This window comes from Galeopterus variegatus, unplaced genomic scaffold, assembly GCF_000696425.1.
Source record: "Galeopterus variegatus unplaced genomic scaffold, G_variegatus-3.0.2 Scaffold754, whole genome shotgun sequence".
Lineage (NCBI taxonomy): Eukaryota > Metazoa > Chordata > Mammalia > Dermoptera > Cynocephalidae > Galeopterus > Galeopterus variegatus.
Genome location: NW_007726865.1, coordinates 525608 through 542272, shown reverse-complemented (window position 1 = coordinate 542272; position 16665 = coordinate 525608). Strand labels below are relative to the sequence as shown.

Below are 16665 nucleotides of genomic sequence, written 5' to 3'. Positions count from 1 at the left end.
TTCAATAATACTTTCCTTTCACCAGCATGTTTTGTTAATGTTTCCAGTTACTTCAATCTCTTTCAATTCACCCCATTACCAAGAAGATTAAAATCTTAAAGCAAAAGAGTTTCTTTTTTTTTTTTTTCAATCAGTGTTGGCCCATATGATCAGAAATCCATATTTAGAGAGGCCAAATTAATTTGAACCAAGTAGAAATTTTATTCATACTATTTTCTTTTTTCAGAAAACCTTCATAATATCTCACATTTAATATACAATTTTAGTAAATTTTCAAAGTTGTGATATTATGCATATTTAACTAAATTACAGACAGCAATTGAGGCAACATGGCTGACCTAATCCTGCTTGGTAGCTACCTACCCAGCAAGAACAGTTCCTACTGGCCTACTAATCCATCTATCTTTGGTAATTAGGTATGAATCCTGACTCCAGACTCATCTCTTGCCACAATTACACTGGTACTGTTCAGTTTCCTACTACCTATAGGAGGGCTACATTCTAAAGTCCTTTGAGAAAGTTGCCCCCTTAACATGGAATTTCCTTCTTTCTCTGGCTGTATATTTGTATTTATCTGGTTTTTCGAGGAGACGGTAAAGAACTCGTAAATAAGGGCTGTGTCTTTTATTCCAGTAGCTTCAAAACAACACATGTCCATGGTGAACACTGAAAAATCTCCTGAATAATCTATGCCAAGTAGATGGACTATGTATGTATGTATATACATATACACACATACATATATACATATTTGTTTGTACTTTAAATAAGAATCATAATTGGACAATGTATTATCTAAATATTTGTAATTAAGTACATACTATATTTTGAACATTAAATAATAACGATGATAACTGGATACCACTTCTTATATAGTTGTATATTCTTCCAACCCAAATTTTGATTGAGAAAAACACATGGAAGACACCAAACACGGCTAGCAACTGAAATGACTTAATATTCTATAACTTGTTAGATATATAACTCTAACTAAAAAGAACCAAAACAGATTAAGCATTTTTTTTTTTTTCCCTCATACCAAAAGCCAAATTTTAAAGCTTTGGTAGAATTTACTATGTACTTAGCAATAAACAAATAATTAATTCTGTGAAAATTCCTATGGAAATTCATTCTCTGTAAATAATGTGGAAATTTCCATGTATTAGTTTATTCAATAAACTTTTACGGAGTGCCTACTATGAGTCAGGCACTGTTCTAGGTGCCTGAACATGCAGCAGTGAACAAGAAAGACAAGATACCTGTTTTTATATAGTTTATATTCTAGTTGTAGGATACAGGTAACAAATGAATAAATAAACAATAAATATGAGGTAGTGATTAGTGCCCAAAATTATAAGAGCATAATCTGGTAGCAAATAACTGGGAGCTACAAAAGTTGGTGCCTCTGTATATTATTAATATCATTTACTGGAGTATGTACACTAGTCTGAAAATAGTTTTAAAAGAATAGAAAAATAACCACTCCAAACTAACAACTCTGAATAAGCATTCTATAGACAGATGGCTACTTTTTACATACACAGAGCTTAATACATCAAATTCCTAATAAGAAATAACTAACAGTGAGCATCAGAACCTTAAGTTGCTTCCACAATCTCATTATTACTATTTAAAACTGTTTATAACAGAAAACAAGAATTTTGTAGACTATAATACAAAAACTGTTTAACCTTAATAAAAGGTTTCTACAGACATCCTATTTTAATATTTATACTCTGGAGGACAGTTATAAACACTAATATATACAGTTTTAGATTATTTTAGAATACAGACAACGAACTACCCTCCAACATTAAGTATAATCTTAGATAGAAAAGTATTCAATGTATGCAAAAAAGCCTGCAACATGCCCAAGCCAGGGAAGATGGCAGAGCAAGATTCTCACATAGCTTGATGAAGGTCTAATTTAAAATCTTCTGGACAGTCATTTCATAGCATGCATCAAAACATTAAAACTGTCTATAGTTTCTTATCAGGTAATTCTATTTCCTGGTGAATATATGCAGAGGACATAATCAAAACTATAATCAATTAGTTCTGACCTCAAGATATTGGTTGCAATAATATTTATGACAGAGTCAAATTAGACAACTGAATATCCAACAATAGGAGAATAATTAAGCGAGTTATATCACTTTCAAAGTATGAAATATTATGCAACTAATTAAAATGATATTTTCAAAAATTAGTCAACAACACAGAAATTATCATAACATACAAGGGTACTTTAAAAAGTTCATGGGAAGATTCATATTATTTTTAAATTCAACTTATCTTTTAATTATATTACGTCATTACTTAAAATGGGGAGAAAACACAATGGTATCTAGCTATCTAGAGTAGAGAGAAAGGTTAAAATGTTAACTGTAATCATTTCTGAAGGAGAGGGATAATAGATAAATTTTTCCATACTTTTCATATTTTTATAATCAGAATGTCATTTTTAAAATAAAAGAAATATGACAGTAAGTCTAACAAACATTATCTAAAACTGTGTTCGAAAAAAATCCTATTAAATGACTTAAAATTCTATAGATAATATTAATAAAGACAGTTGTTAAAACAAATCTGTAAAAACTAAGAGCTTTTTATAATATGTTATAAAAAGATCTTTTTAATAAAGTATATAGCTAGAGATATGTTATGAACTGAATTGTGTTCTTCTAAAATTCACATGTTGAAGCCCTAACTCCAAATGTGACTATACTTAGAGAGAGGGCTTTTAAAAGGGTAATTAAGGTTAAATGACAGCATAAGCATGGGGCCCTAATTCAATAGGGCTTGTGTCCTTATAGAAAGAGGAAGAGACACCAGGGATGCACATGCCAGAAAAAAGGCCATATGAGAGCACAGCAAGAAGGAGGCCATCTTCAAGCCAAGCAAAGAAGCCAGAGGAGAAACCAAACCTGCCAATACCTTGATCTTGGACTTCCAGCCTCCAGAATTGTGAGGAAATAAATTTCTGTTGTTCAAACCAACCAGTCTGTGGTACTTATACCTAATACAGGAAGTGTTACTATAAAATTTACTTGGTAAATATTGTTTATTCTATAATTCACCAGTTTTTAGGAGGAAGCAAACCAAGAAATAAACAATAAAAAATTTACTTCATACCACACTGCCATGGCATAGAAGGGGCAGGAAACCATATTTCCAAATAAAATGTTCTTAGCTAGCACTATTACAAAGAAATGAAAAGTGGGAATGGGAATCTGTATACTATGAGAGGTTTAAAAGCAGCTGCCGGGTTTATAGTAATTACTATCGAAATACGCTCTATGAAAGATTGTGCATAACATAAAAAACATTTTAAATTGTTTTTACTTTATTTATTCACAATATCTCCTAGTCCCCAAAACATTATGTTTGTGTGTACACATATACATTCCTACAGATGAATAACTCAGAAAGCAATTTCAGTCTTATAATTACTACTGACAGTATACCTACAAAGGAGAAGACTCCTGTCCCAATCTTTCGCTTAGCACCTATTGGATTAATACATGAGTTTCTTTTTACCTAAACTAAACTGTAGACACATTTATCTTTTAGAATTTTCAACTACATTTCAGGGAGCATATTTAAAAAAATAGATTAGTTTTCAGACCAAATTAAAATTTTAGTTACCACTCTGATTTTTCAAAATTACCTTATCTGGATCCATCTTTCCCCTGATAAATTCTTGCTTCCAGAACTGCAACGCCTGTTCCAATGTTAAACCAATGCCCTTCAGGAACAGACCATACTGCATTCGGCCTCCATGACGAAGATGGTGATTTTCCCGCAAGGCTTTATGTAACTGACGCATGCAAGGTGGGAAAGATTTGGTAGAAAGCTACAAGAAAAAACAGTTTTTGGTTATGTGTAAGACTTACTACATTTCCCATAATATTTGTTGTGGCTGAAAATTCAGTCTAATTGGAACAAAAACAAAGACCATAAGGAAATATAACTATATTACTGTGATTACAAATGAACTTTTCTTATTAATATTTTTATATTAATTACATGTTAAAATGATAATATTTTGGATATATTGGGTTAAATAAAATATACTATTAAAACTTATTTCACTTGGTTTTTTTAAAACTTTTTCTTTGGAGGTAACTATAGATTCACGTGCATTTATAAGAAATAATACAAAGAGAAATCATGCACCCAGTTTCCCCCAATATAAAATCTTGCAAAACTATAGTACATTACCACAACCAGGATATTGACATTGATGCAATATGCTAGTCTTATTCAGATTTCCTCACTTGTACTCATGCATTTATTTCTGTGTGTGTGTGTATTCAATTTTAGGCAATTTTATCACATGTGTAGGTTCATGCATCTGCCATCACAGTCAAGATGCAAAACAGTTCTATCACCACAAGGATGCTTCATGTTTTCCTTTTATAACCCCCCCGCCCTACCTACCCTCTCTACTCCCACCATCAGCAGTTCCCTAGTCCTTGGCAACTAACCTGTTCTCCATCCCCATAATTTTGTCATTTCAAGAGTATTATATAAGTACAATCATATAAGTACGCAATGTTTTGGGACTGGCTTTTTTGACTCAGCATAATTTTCTAGAGATTCATCTAAATTGTTGCATCTAAACTCACTTATTTTTTTTATCAAGTGGTATTCCATAGGATGGATGTACCACAATTTGTTTAACCATTCACTCACTGAAGAATGCTTGGGTTATTTCCAGTTTACGATAATTTCAAATAAAGCTGTTATGAATATTCTTGTAGAGGTTTTTGTGTGTTATGGTGTACATAAGATTTCATTTCCCTGAGATTAATATCCAAAAGTACAATGGCCAAGTAGCAGATTATCTTACTTTTAAGATAATTCAAATACAAAGTAGAATATAAAATAAGAGAAATAGTCCTCAAAAGGAAAATTCAAATATATGTGTTAAAGAAAGCAATAGTTAAAAGAAAAAAAACCCTGCAGGTCGAAAATGAAATATCTCTGTCACTTTTAACCCAACTTTTTTTTTTACTTATGGTCTTAATTGCATTCTCTCTGACTTCCTCAAATATCCTCCTCCCAAGACCCCTGCAGGTCGAAAATGAAATATCTCTGTCACTTTTAACCCAACTTTTTTACTTATGGTCTTAATTGCATTCTCTCTGACTTCCTCAAATATCCTCCTCCCAAGACTTAAATTCTCACTCCCTCACATATTCCTTGGCAAATTCAATTTGTCTGTAAGGAACAGCAGGTCTCACTTTGCTTGACTTGGCTGCTCCCTCTAGTGACCATCCAGTTTCTCTTTACCCTGTCACAGTAACAACTTCTAAGTTTTTTCATTCCCTAACTAGTTCATTAGGACCCATATCCTTCCTTGGCAGGACTACTGCAAAGCCTTCCAGCTCATTTTCATGTGACCATTTTTGTTCCTTCATACTACTACCTAATTATTTTTTCTTAAACCTTGTTCTAATCAAAAAAAGCAATGAATATCAACATCCTTAGTATGAACATGCAAGGTTCCCTCAATATCTAACTACTTTTTAACTATATGTTACAGAATAAATATTTATTAGTTGCTTTAGAAAACAAGAAGGTAAATAAAACAATTTTCCACTTTAATTCAGGTAAGTAAAGAAAAAAGACACAGCAGTTCTTATATTCACTATTACATGTCTTATAAAATGTTGATCTGTATGAAGCTTGAAATAATATATTCTCCCCCAATTAAAAAATAAACAAACAAAGGAAAAAGAAAAGCTTAATCTCAAAGTCAGGAGCTTAAAAAAAAAAAAAAAAAAGACAGTAATGTCTAATTCCAAAAGCACTGGAAATAGAGTAATGGGATCAAGTGTGCTAGGAGAGAGGTATTTTAACTTGGGTGGCCAGGGAAACCTCTCTGAGAAGATGGCATTTCAGCTAAGATCTATATTTTAAATCAAAGTCCAGTCAAATGAAGATCCTGGACTACTGTTCACATAAAGAAAACAAAAGCAAAGACTCTGAGAAGAAATGAATCTGTTGTGCTAAACAACAGCATAAGGTCCATGTGGCTAGAGCAGAGTGAGTGAGCCAGAAGGGAGCAGAAGACTAAATTGGAATGACTAGTACATATGGCTTTATAGGCCGTAAAATGAGTTTGGATGTTAATCTAAATATGATGGAAAGCCACTGGAGAGTTTTGACCAGAAGACTGATGTGATCCAATAAACAAAGCAAACTCTGGCTATTATGTAGAGAACAGATTACATGGCAGGAAGAATACTTAAGAGGCTTTGGCAGTAGTCCAAATAATGGAAATGGAAAAGATAGCATCAGGGTTGGCCATAATGAGATAGAAAAGTGATTGTGGAAATTGAGCAGGCAAAGGAATTACAATGCCAGGCTATGGATGAATTATCAACATGGATGTTGCAGAGGCAAAAAACAATAATAGAAGCAGAGCTAGTGCAAGAGACTATTCGCTTGGTGCTAAAAATCATCAGTGAATGAGGTGGGGGTAAGGGGAGCAAAAACAAGGGAGGTATAGGGTGGTATAATATGATCATGAGGGATTTAAAGGAGCTGGAGCTCTGACAATGGAAGGTAAAGAAATGAGTTAGAAGTGGTAATGTGGACCAAGGAAGACACTCACCCCAAACCTATATAGGGTGTGGGGAAAAAAAGCAGCCTCTACTTTAAGAGGGTCTCAGGGCAAAGTGTCACTGAGAAAGCCAGATTTCAGTTAGTAGAAAAATCTAAAGGGATCATCTGGAGAAGAGGTAGGTATATGAAGGAATATGCTAATGGCATGCTGTCATGAGGATGAGGCAATACAGACACAGAGTTAGGAAGTAGCCCAAATAAAGATACATCTGTATTACTCAGAACAGGGCCTCAGGCACAGGCCCATGATACGATCATCATCATAGCACTTAATATAATTTAGCATTATACTGCCCATCTATTATTTACTATGTTGTCTGTCTCCCCCAAGTAAGGTCCATGAAGGTAGGGACATTTTGTTTTATTTACCTCTCTATCTACAGCACAGTAGCTGGTACATAATTGATGGGCTCAATATACATTGACTAAATTAATTAGTGATTATACATGTATGTACTCACACTGTATCCAACCAAATTCACATTTGCTTGTGAATGGGAAAATATCTAGCTAGAATTAGGAACACACTTAACCTTCGACCATTCATGTAAACCAAATCATATGGGGAAGGGGAAGACTGTTAGAAATGATATGTTTGTAAAAATTGAAAGATGGGATACCCTTGAGAACAAATTTCAAATCAACTGTATAAGGTAGGCAATCCTACTGTCATTTCTAGACAGAGAAACTTCAAGTACTTGATTATAATTTTTCAAATAATAAGACCAACTATTCATTCTGGTCTCTAAAAATTCTTGGTCTCTCCCTAATAACCTTATTAAAATTCTTGTTTCCAAGCATTAAAATCTCAGTGTACTTTTAATTTATTGTGAATAATTTGGTAATCTAAACAAAGATTATTTATGGCTGGCTTATTTCCCCTTTTTGTGGATGGAATGCAATTTCTATTATGTATTAAAGAGAAAGTCTACAAATTAAAGAATAGCAAAGTACACTTCTCTTTCATTCTACTATGAAACCACAAAGTGAAATGAAGCTGAAATGAGCTATCCATTAATCTAGTGGCAACCCAAGAACGGTAGCCTATACTTACTATTAAGGAATGAATTGTGTCCCCTAAGTCTTAACCCTCAGCATCTCAGAATATGACTATATTTAGAGATAGGGCCTTTAAAGAAGTAATTAAGGTTAAAAGAGGTCATGGGGGTGAGGCCCTGGTCCAATATGACTAGTGTCCTTAGAAGAAGAGGAGACACCAGGAATATACATGAACAGTGGAAAAACCATATGAGGACACAACAAGAAGGCAGCCATCTGTAAGACATGAAGAAATGCCCCAGGGGGGATCAGACTTGCTGTCATCTTCATCTTGAACTTCTAACCTCCAAACAGTGAGAAAATAAATTTTTGTTGTTTAAGCCACCAGTCTGCAGTATTTTGTTATGACAGCCCTAACAAGCTAATACATTTAGTATTTTTCATTTCTCCTTTTCTAAATGTATATGGTATTTAAATATAAACACATAAACACCATTTAGCTATCATTACCCAAAAGAATTCTCTTTTGGAATAATTGACTAAATTCTGTTTTTAATCAAAGTAAAAATAATTTTCTGATTAAGTTTGGTTTTCCTAGGATTTTAAAAAAAAATCGTGCCTATAGGACACAGAATTTTCTTTGAAAATGATTGGCAAACAATGAAATAATCTCCTCTCCCATCTTCCCACTCAAAACTCTTTTGTTGAAGAAAATCTGTGCTTCCTCCACTGACAAAGTCTGAAGTTTAAAAGTATGTGATGCTTACCGAATCGATCTGATCTAAAGAAATCTTCCCAGCATTTCCCTGGGTACTATAATCTTGGCCGGTGTAGGAATGACTGTTACAAAAAAAAAAAAAGAAGAAGAAGAACAAAATGTTAAAGTAGGATTTATAAAATACTTTTGATCACTTCAAAGGAAATATTTTTATTCTGATAATAAAGTCAGAATAAGGAAAACATTTTACATATGAACCTTAGCAGACACATAGCCAAGTGTTTTAAATGTATTTGATAAAATACATTTAAGAAACTTAACCAAAAATAATACAAAAATATGGTGACTGTCTGGATTTTATGAACCCCAATCTAAGACACCACAACTTCCACTTCTTAGAAGCATAATCCAAATTGTTATTAAAGTTCAAACCTCTACTATTTACCCCTTATCAACAGCATGGTAACATAGCAAAAAAGAAACTGGAACTTAAATCAGGAACCATCGGTAGTAGGTCCCTGAGGAAGTTACTTAGACTCTCTGTATCCCAGTTCCTTACCTGTCAACTGGAGATAATAATGCCTGCTTTGCAGTGTTGATAAAAGGACTGAGTTGAAATAATTTTTGTTAAAGGGCCTAACATATGGGAATCACTTTATTAAAATAAATTATATCTGAATAGCACTTTACTATATCCTCTAATTAAATCCTCATAACCACCCTGAGAAAGAATTTTTATTTTACATTTGACAGATGAGAAAATGGAGGTTCAGAGGACTTGGGAACTTATTAAGATCAGAAAGTGGGAACTCAAAACTTTAGACTCCTAATTCCCTATTTCTCCACTATATCATCCCATCCTCTTCCCTATAATAAATTTTCCTGTAGTATTATTCACAAATTAGGAAACATAACTTGGCATATACTACCTTGAGCCATCCACCTTTCCAATTTATCTCCTTGACACAACACCCTACCCATGCTCAACTTCATAAACGCAGATTCAGGTGTATGCAGGTTTGACACAGCAAACAGCTGCTAAATTACATAAGAAATCACAATCAAGCCATGGTTTATACAGACAGCACAACTAAAGGGGAATTCTAGAATGAAGTGTCATTAAGATCATAAAGAATTCCAGACTCTCTACTTTCTACCTGCTCAGTACAGGTTCTTACCGCTGAACCACATATACACTCAAGATGCTCTGTAGAGAAGCTGTTGTTTCCACAATCTATCCATTTTACTGATTAAACAATGGGTATGGATTATGAAGCAAGACTACAGTAGCATCTTGGAATGCTGCAGCTACCGGCTAGGAGACTGTTAAAAGTAGGTGTAGATTTCCTCTCCCCACAATTCTCCTTTCACTGGCTAAGAAGGGCCTGAGAATTACTCAGAGCAGGATGAGGAGAATGATACTGAGCGAGACCAGCATATGACACCCCCAAATATGAAGGATTGTTAAACTGAAGACATTTAAGAAGCAGCAGATTCAGGAAAGCTCTCTGCCCTCTCCCTATTTACCCAAAAGTAGCACATAAATTTACAAAGACAAAAGGTATCCTGCCACCCTTCTACCAGGGAGAACAAAGATTAACCACTGAAGACAGCTTCAGACGCTTATCATCTAGGGATGATACCACAGGAACCTACATTAACAAGTTTTACTAACTAGCCTTTATCTGCCATTTATTTGCCTTCCCACAAGTTATTGCCCCCAGAAAAAAAGTCCTTTTCAAAGTCCTTTTCCTTTGTCTTATTGCTTCTCTAAAAATTTACTGTTCTTTGTTGAAGATGCTATGTAATCTGGAATTCAGCCTCTGAGAATTACTCATTCCCTGGGTATCTCTCATGTATATATGAAATACACATGTTAATAAACTTCTATTTGCTTTTCTCTTGCTAATCTGTCTTTTGTTACAGGGGTCCACTCAAACTAAGAACCTATGGACGTTGAAGGAAAATTTATTATTCTTCCTCTACAATTCCATATTCTAAAACACATCTCTTTGCCTCTTGTATTATTTCTCCCTCCAGTAACAAATTTCTGACAATAACTGTTTCATTGGATTCTATGTATTCCCCTAATCACGGTAGCACTACAGCATAGAAAACTCATGCTAAAACAATAGATGCTATTCAACTGTAATATTCTACACTTTAATACAGAGCATAACCAGAGAATTGTTTAAGTGGAATCCCAAGAATAAAAATGTATTTCACTTTCCGATATATTTTACAGTAGAGCAAAGAGGCAGCATGGGGCAATAGGAATAGCAGTAGCTAGGAGTATGAAGACCTGTTCTTGTTTTTGTTTTTTAAATCACTAGTTCCAAAACCTGGGGCAACTCACTTGCACCCTTCTGAACCATCTTCATTTGTAAAATGGTACTAATAATGCCAGGCCTGCCTAACTGACAGAAATGCTAGGGAAATCAAATGAAATAACTTATTCAAAGTGCTAATTAAAACTAGTAAAACATATTCCAGTAAACAGAGCAACTGCAGTCTTGAACCAGTAAGTACAGAAAATAACAGGATGGCAACAAAGACAGCATGGTCCTGTAGAAGAGCCATCACCAAGCTGGGAGGTAAGGCCATGCCACTGACCTCTGCAATCTTTAGCTTCTTGGTCTACAAATTGAAGGTGGTGATTACAATGACCTAACCAGATTGTTCAGATCAAATAGAGAAAGACAGCATGGTCCTGTAGAAGAGCCATCACCAAGCTGGGAGGTAAGGCCATGCCACTGACCTCTGCAATCTTTAGCTTATTGGTCTACAAATTGAAGGTGGTGATTACAATGACCTAACCAGATTGTTCAGATCAAATAGATTAACAAATAAGCTTTCTATATAAATGGTAAAATGGTGAACAAACATGACTATAGTTATTGAGTAAATGGAGCCAAATGATTATTATACCACAAGAAAGTTGTTCTTGGCCCAGATTAATTCAGTATACTAGGTGCAAAGAGAAGACATATAAAGAGGGCACATATATTTTGTATGCAGAATATACAAAAGGGCTAAATTCTGAGAAAAAAAGTAAAATGCAAGAGAATGGTAGTGATGACTAATGCCTTATTGGTTATAAATAACAACAGAGAGAATATAAGTAAACTGTATAGACATCAAACTTCTAAAACTATTATTAATAGAGAGGAAGGCAGCCACCAGCCCAGTGTGGGCAAGCATGGAACCTACAGGAGGAACTGTGAACGGGAGGAGTAGTGATAGAAATGAAGATGTTAAGCATCAGAATTAGGAATAGGATTTCTCCTCTATTCATCTATGATCACAAGGGCCTACTTATGTCTTGGTGAGAGGAGTTGATAATTAATAAGCATCACAGCTATTTACCACATATTTGAACTAGTTATGGATAGATGTAGCTGAGGCAGATGGGATTGTTAAATATAACACAAGAAAGGCAGATCATGAGAAACCTTTATCCCAATGCTCTGTAGGCAATGAAAAACCATGAAAAAATCTGAGGCAAGAACTGACATGGGTTTACACTTGAGAAAGAAAGCAGTGTAGAGAAAAGACAAAAGAAGGGAGATACTGGGCAATGAAAAACTAATTGGAAGAATATTGCAGGCAATATTATATTCAGGCAAAAGAAGGCGAGAACCTGAAGTAAAGTAGTGGCAAAATATGGAAAAAAGGAAGGCAATGGACAGATTCAGGAACTTTTCTGGAGAAGAATGGATATGACTTGATGAGGGAGGTAGAGGAATCAAGAGTAACATCAATTTCTAGCCTGAGTGTCTGAGTTGCTTCCAAGATACTATTTCACCTACTACAAGATAAAACCTATTTAGCTAAACAATAAAATATCAATTTAGGAATAAACTTTCAAAGAAATTACAAAATTATATGTTGACATAATAAATTCTTTTAAGTCATTAGAATGTTTCCAGAAGGATGTTTTTTTCCTCATAATAAGGAAACATTGACAGAAGCTCAAAAATCAAGATAGAAAAAAAGTAATGCTACTGTAAAAGTATAAAAATCCTTAAGAACAATTCACATTCGCTCATAAAACTGGACCTTTGGTTTTCACTAGGAAGTGCCACGGGATGTTTCTAAATGAGATTCACAACAAGAATCCAGGAAAAGTGAGGCACCCATTCTACGATATTCAGAGCTCAGTGTCAGCCTTTTTATCTCACTGCTCCCAAATGAACGCATCTGCTACGTTAATGAACTGTCAAAATATACTCTTATTTTCATGATTAAAAAAAATCATCATTTCTTAGTGATTATTATATTGAGAAAACACAGAAATATTAAGTGATTTTTAACAGCAAAATCAATTTTAAGTGGTTCGAGATATATATATATATATATATATATACACACACACACACACACACACATAAACACATGCAAACTGAGCAGAAAATGCTGTTTTCTATTCATTTAAAATAATCACAGCTTTATTTTGAGAAACACTTACTGTCAACAATGTACAGTTTTTGACCAAGGGGGATTCATTAGGCATAAAAGCTTTTCTACTTTGATAAAAGAATAAAGTGAAATGTACCACAAATATAATTTTTTTCAAGACAGCAGACCAAAAATAATATTAATGGGTCATAAAATTCAAATAATGTCACTAATCACTTTTTTGCCAAATATAAAGAGGAATGTTTGATTAATCAGAGAATCTTGGGGTGGGGGGGGAGTCAAGATTTGATTTAAATCTCAGTTTAGTCACTAATTTGCTCCAATCATAAAAAGAAAGACAAGCCAAACTGCATCAATTTGTTCACCCATAAATATGGGTGGTAAAGGATTAGGAATTGCAGTGATTTACTTGCGCTCTATGCATAATTTACCTTTTATTTGCTAGAGTATCAGGTGAAAGGCACTGATAAGGGTGAAATGTCATAAAATTTTCTCAAGTTTTAGAAAAATACTGAAAACAATAAAGATGTGGTTCAGTGAGAATTCAATTATATTAGAATACTATCTGAAGACACTGGGTTGTAAGAGGATATAGTGTACTTTTGCGAAAATGTAACAATTACGGCACTGTACCAGCAAGTTAAACACCTTCACTACCCAAACAGAACCATATAAATGCATAAAATCTAGGACAAACTTTATATTTTTAAGCACCATTAGAACGTCAGATGCTACAACAGACTTTTTTTTCCACATCCCAGTTGTTGCCCTTATCTAGATATAACAGATGTTAATTACCCAAAAAGCAAAAATCACTTTCAAGAGTCCCTGTACAGCCCCTCAATCTCTCAGCATACACTTACTAAGCACCATTGTGACCAAGGAGAGGCTCAAGCAGTGAAGGATCCAGAGATGATCCATAGAGTACAATGTGATCAGTGCCACAACAATGCCCCAAACAAATGTTCCACAAGCCCACAGAGAAGACGTATCTTCTGAATGAAAGGTGGGAAGAGAAGGTAAGCAATGTGCAACGTTAAAGGTTTTGAGCAATAAAATGACACTGAATACAGAGACTTCTGCTTTAGAAACACAGACTACATGATTCTAGAACATTATTTGCAGTTATTGAAATGACCAACAGCAGATCTAGGTGGAACAGAGAAGCCAGCTAAGCCAGAAGGCGTAGGCAACCTGTGGTAACAGCACAGAAGGCTGGGTTGAAAGGAAGATGACAATCAGTGGGAATTAAGGATTGGAAAGTAGAGCAGAAGAATTAAGAGATAGTAGTGAGAAAATAACAAGTTTGGAGGCTTAGAAATAGGATGTGACGATCAAAAAAAAGTCAAAGGCTCAGTGGTTTTAGTATTTTTAGCATTTGTAGTTTAACAATCTTGTATGCATTGAAACATTCTGAAATTGTGACCAGGTGCATAGAAGTATGTGATTTTGTAAGACCAGCCTAAAAGCACGAATCTTAACTTGATGGGAAGGCTCATCTCGCAAAGACCAGGAGGCACAGAGATCGATGCACAAGCAAGAGGTTTTATTTCCGGCATGCTGGAGGTCGCCCCGTTTTCAGGACAGGAGCGGCCCCCAATTCACAATGCAAGCAGCTTTTATACAGTTTTTTGAACGGATATTGTGATAGGATCAACTGTTGGTTATCTGTGGCGCTTTTAGATTTACAGGTGGGCTTCAGCTGGCGCCTTTTGGGTTTACAGGTGGGTTTTAGCAGGCTGGCACCCCTTTAGCGCATTTCTCAATTGTTTACCTTCCCCGGGGCCTTGCTTTGAACCAGCTATTTCCTGGAACCGGTGGGGGGCTATTAATGTTTAGTGCCCTTGGGCCTGGCCTTTGTCAGGGCCCCTGATAAGCTGCATTGCTTATGCATTGTTTAGTGTGCTCGGGCCTGACCCTTGTTCTGGCCCCTAAAAAAACTGCTTTGCTTATTATGCATTGTTACAAGACTGTGTACATTAAGGTTATATTTTCCTACAATTCTACTACTTATATTCTATGTCCCCCCTACATTTTAATTTATTTCCAACAATTTGAGCCCATTAAGGTTGTTGAAGGAGTTTTAAAGTAAGCATGCGCTAAGGAGGTGGCATATTGGAATAATAAAAAAAGTATGTTTCTCAGGATCTGAAGGGTTAGCAAATATCAGACGGACAGGCAGAAAGAGATAAGCAAAGCCAAGAAAATTTCTAAATCACAGTTCATCGATGAAGAGGTTAGGTTAGACAAAAAGACAAAGGCAAACAGGGAAAAAGAACTGAAAGACAAAGGCAAACAGGGAAAAAGAACTGAGATTAGGTAGGTGGGAAATTACATAGGTCCTCAGATCCAAGTCTCTAAACAAAAACCATTAAAATAAAAAACAAACTTTAAATCCTGTTTCCTTTTGTAATAACATAGTGCCAAGTCTCCACTTTAATAAAAATTTAAGGGTTTTGTCAAGTAATCAAAACCTTAATATATGTATAATAGTATTTTTTAAGAAAACACAATTTTGCAATTGTGTATAACAAACTCTTTGCTCACATAGAAGTAATTCAGTATTTGTTCTTATATTTTTGTTTTGTTTTGAGGTGATGACCCTAAATTATCTAATCACTACTATATAAGAACTAATGATGCACAAGATATACAAAAGCATCTTTTTACTGTAGCATTTGTTCAATAAACTTACATACAATTTAATTAAAACTCAGTCACATCTGAGGAATTTTTTGTCCCATACCATCGTGTTCATTTAACAGTAAGAGTTAAGCATAGCCAATTTTCCAATATAGCTTAAAATCGCGGTAAACATAAAATTGTAAAGTTAACAGAGTTTCAATAATTTAAATGCTGAAAGGATAAAGGTAAGACTTTCAAAATATACAAAACACATTTATGTAACCCAGTTTGAATGAACTTATTTTAAATACAATAAAATCAATCCAATATTGGGGGATGAGTGGATTAAGAGATGACTGAGACAGGAAGGCAATATAATCACATCCACACTGAACTAGGGTTTTCCTGAAACAAACATCTAATTGACAGAATTAAAATACCATGGATATATAAAAAGGTAAATCTGAAACACATACACTTGCACACATCTGATCTGTGAACCATAAGTGAGAGGCTGACCTACTCTTGGACTCTGTAGAAACAACAGAAATTTAAGTCCTGTTCAGTGTACCACAAATATCAACACGAGCACTTAGGTACTCAACAGGGAATTGTTTTTGAGTGTTGAAACTGAGAGTTGAAAACAAAAAGCAGAAATTACATGAAAGTGGATTTGTGGGTCTCACAGCAAGATTAGCTGGTTAAGAAAAAAATAATCTTTTCATGCTGTGGCACTGATCGTTAGCAGAAAATGGATCATCACACCTCAGCTCCAAGAGTGGTATTCACCAGCTCCACTACTGTGACATAAATGCCACAAGGCATAACTGACAAAATGAGAGGGCAAAAGTCAGCATTTCAAGAGTGACTACAACTCCAATCATTTTCCTCTTTTCTGACTACTGATGAAAACAAGAAGTGGAATACTTGGCCACAGTTTAAGGAACACCTGCAACTCTTCTTCATTTGCATGACTTTTTCCAAGTCCAGCTTCCCCAAGGCAATCATGGAGGCATAAAAGAACAAGGGAGTAGAAGAAAAGGGATTAAGTTCACAGGTTTCAGAATCCTAGTTAGTGGTTTGCATATACTATCTGTGTGACTTTGCAGAAACCTCTTAATCTCTCTCCATTTAATCACTGGTAAAATAGGCATTATTAGATCACAAAAGTACTGCCCCAAAGGGTTGCTGTGGGAATTAAAAGATGTCTGCAGAGTTTATCAGTTTTTCTCACTCAAATTGGAATCATCATCATCATCATCATCATC

At 34.8% G+C, this 16665-nt stretch overlaps 1 protein-coding gene across 1 annotated transcript in view; it reads right to left on the bottom strand.

Moving 5' to 3' along the window:
• Positions 1 to 3676: 3676 nt before the first annotated feature.
• Positions 3677 to 16665, bottom strand: part of PRIM2 (primase, DNA, polypeptide 2 (58kDa)) — a 186048-nt gene continuing 173059 nt past the window's right edge. Inside the window, exon 9 of the mRNA XM_008572125.1 lies at positions 3677 to 3856. Within this exon, the coding sequence (XP_008570347.1) occupies positions 3751 to 3856 (106 nt within the window). The 3' untranslated portion in view covers positions 3677 to 3750. The remainder of the gene's footprint in view (positions 3857 to 16665) is intronic.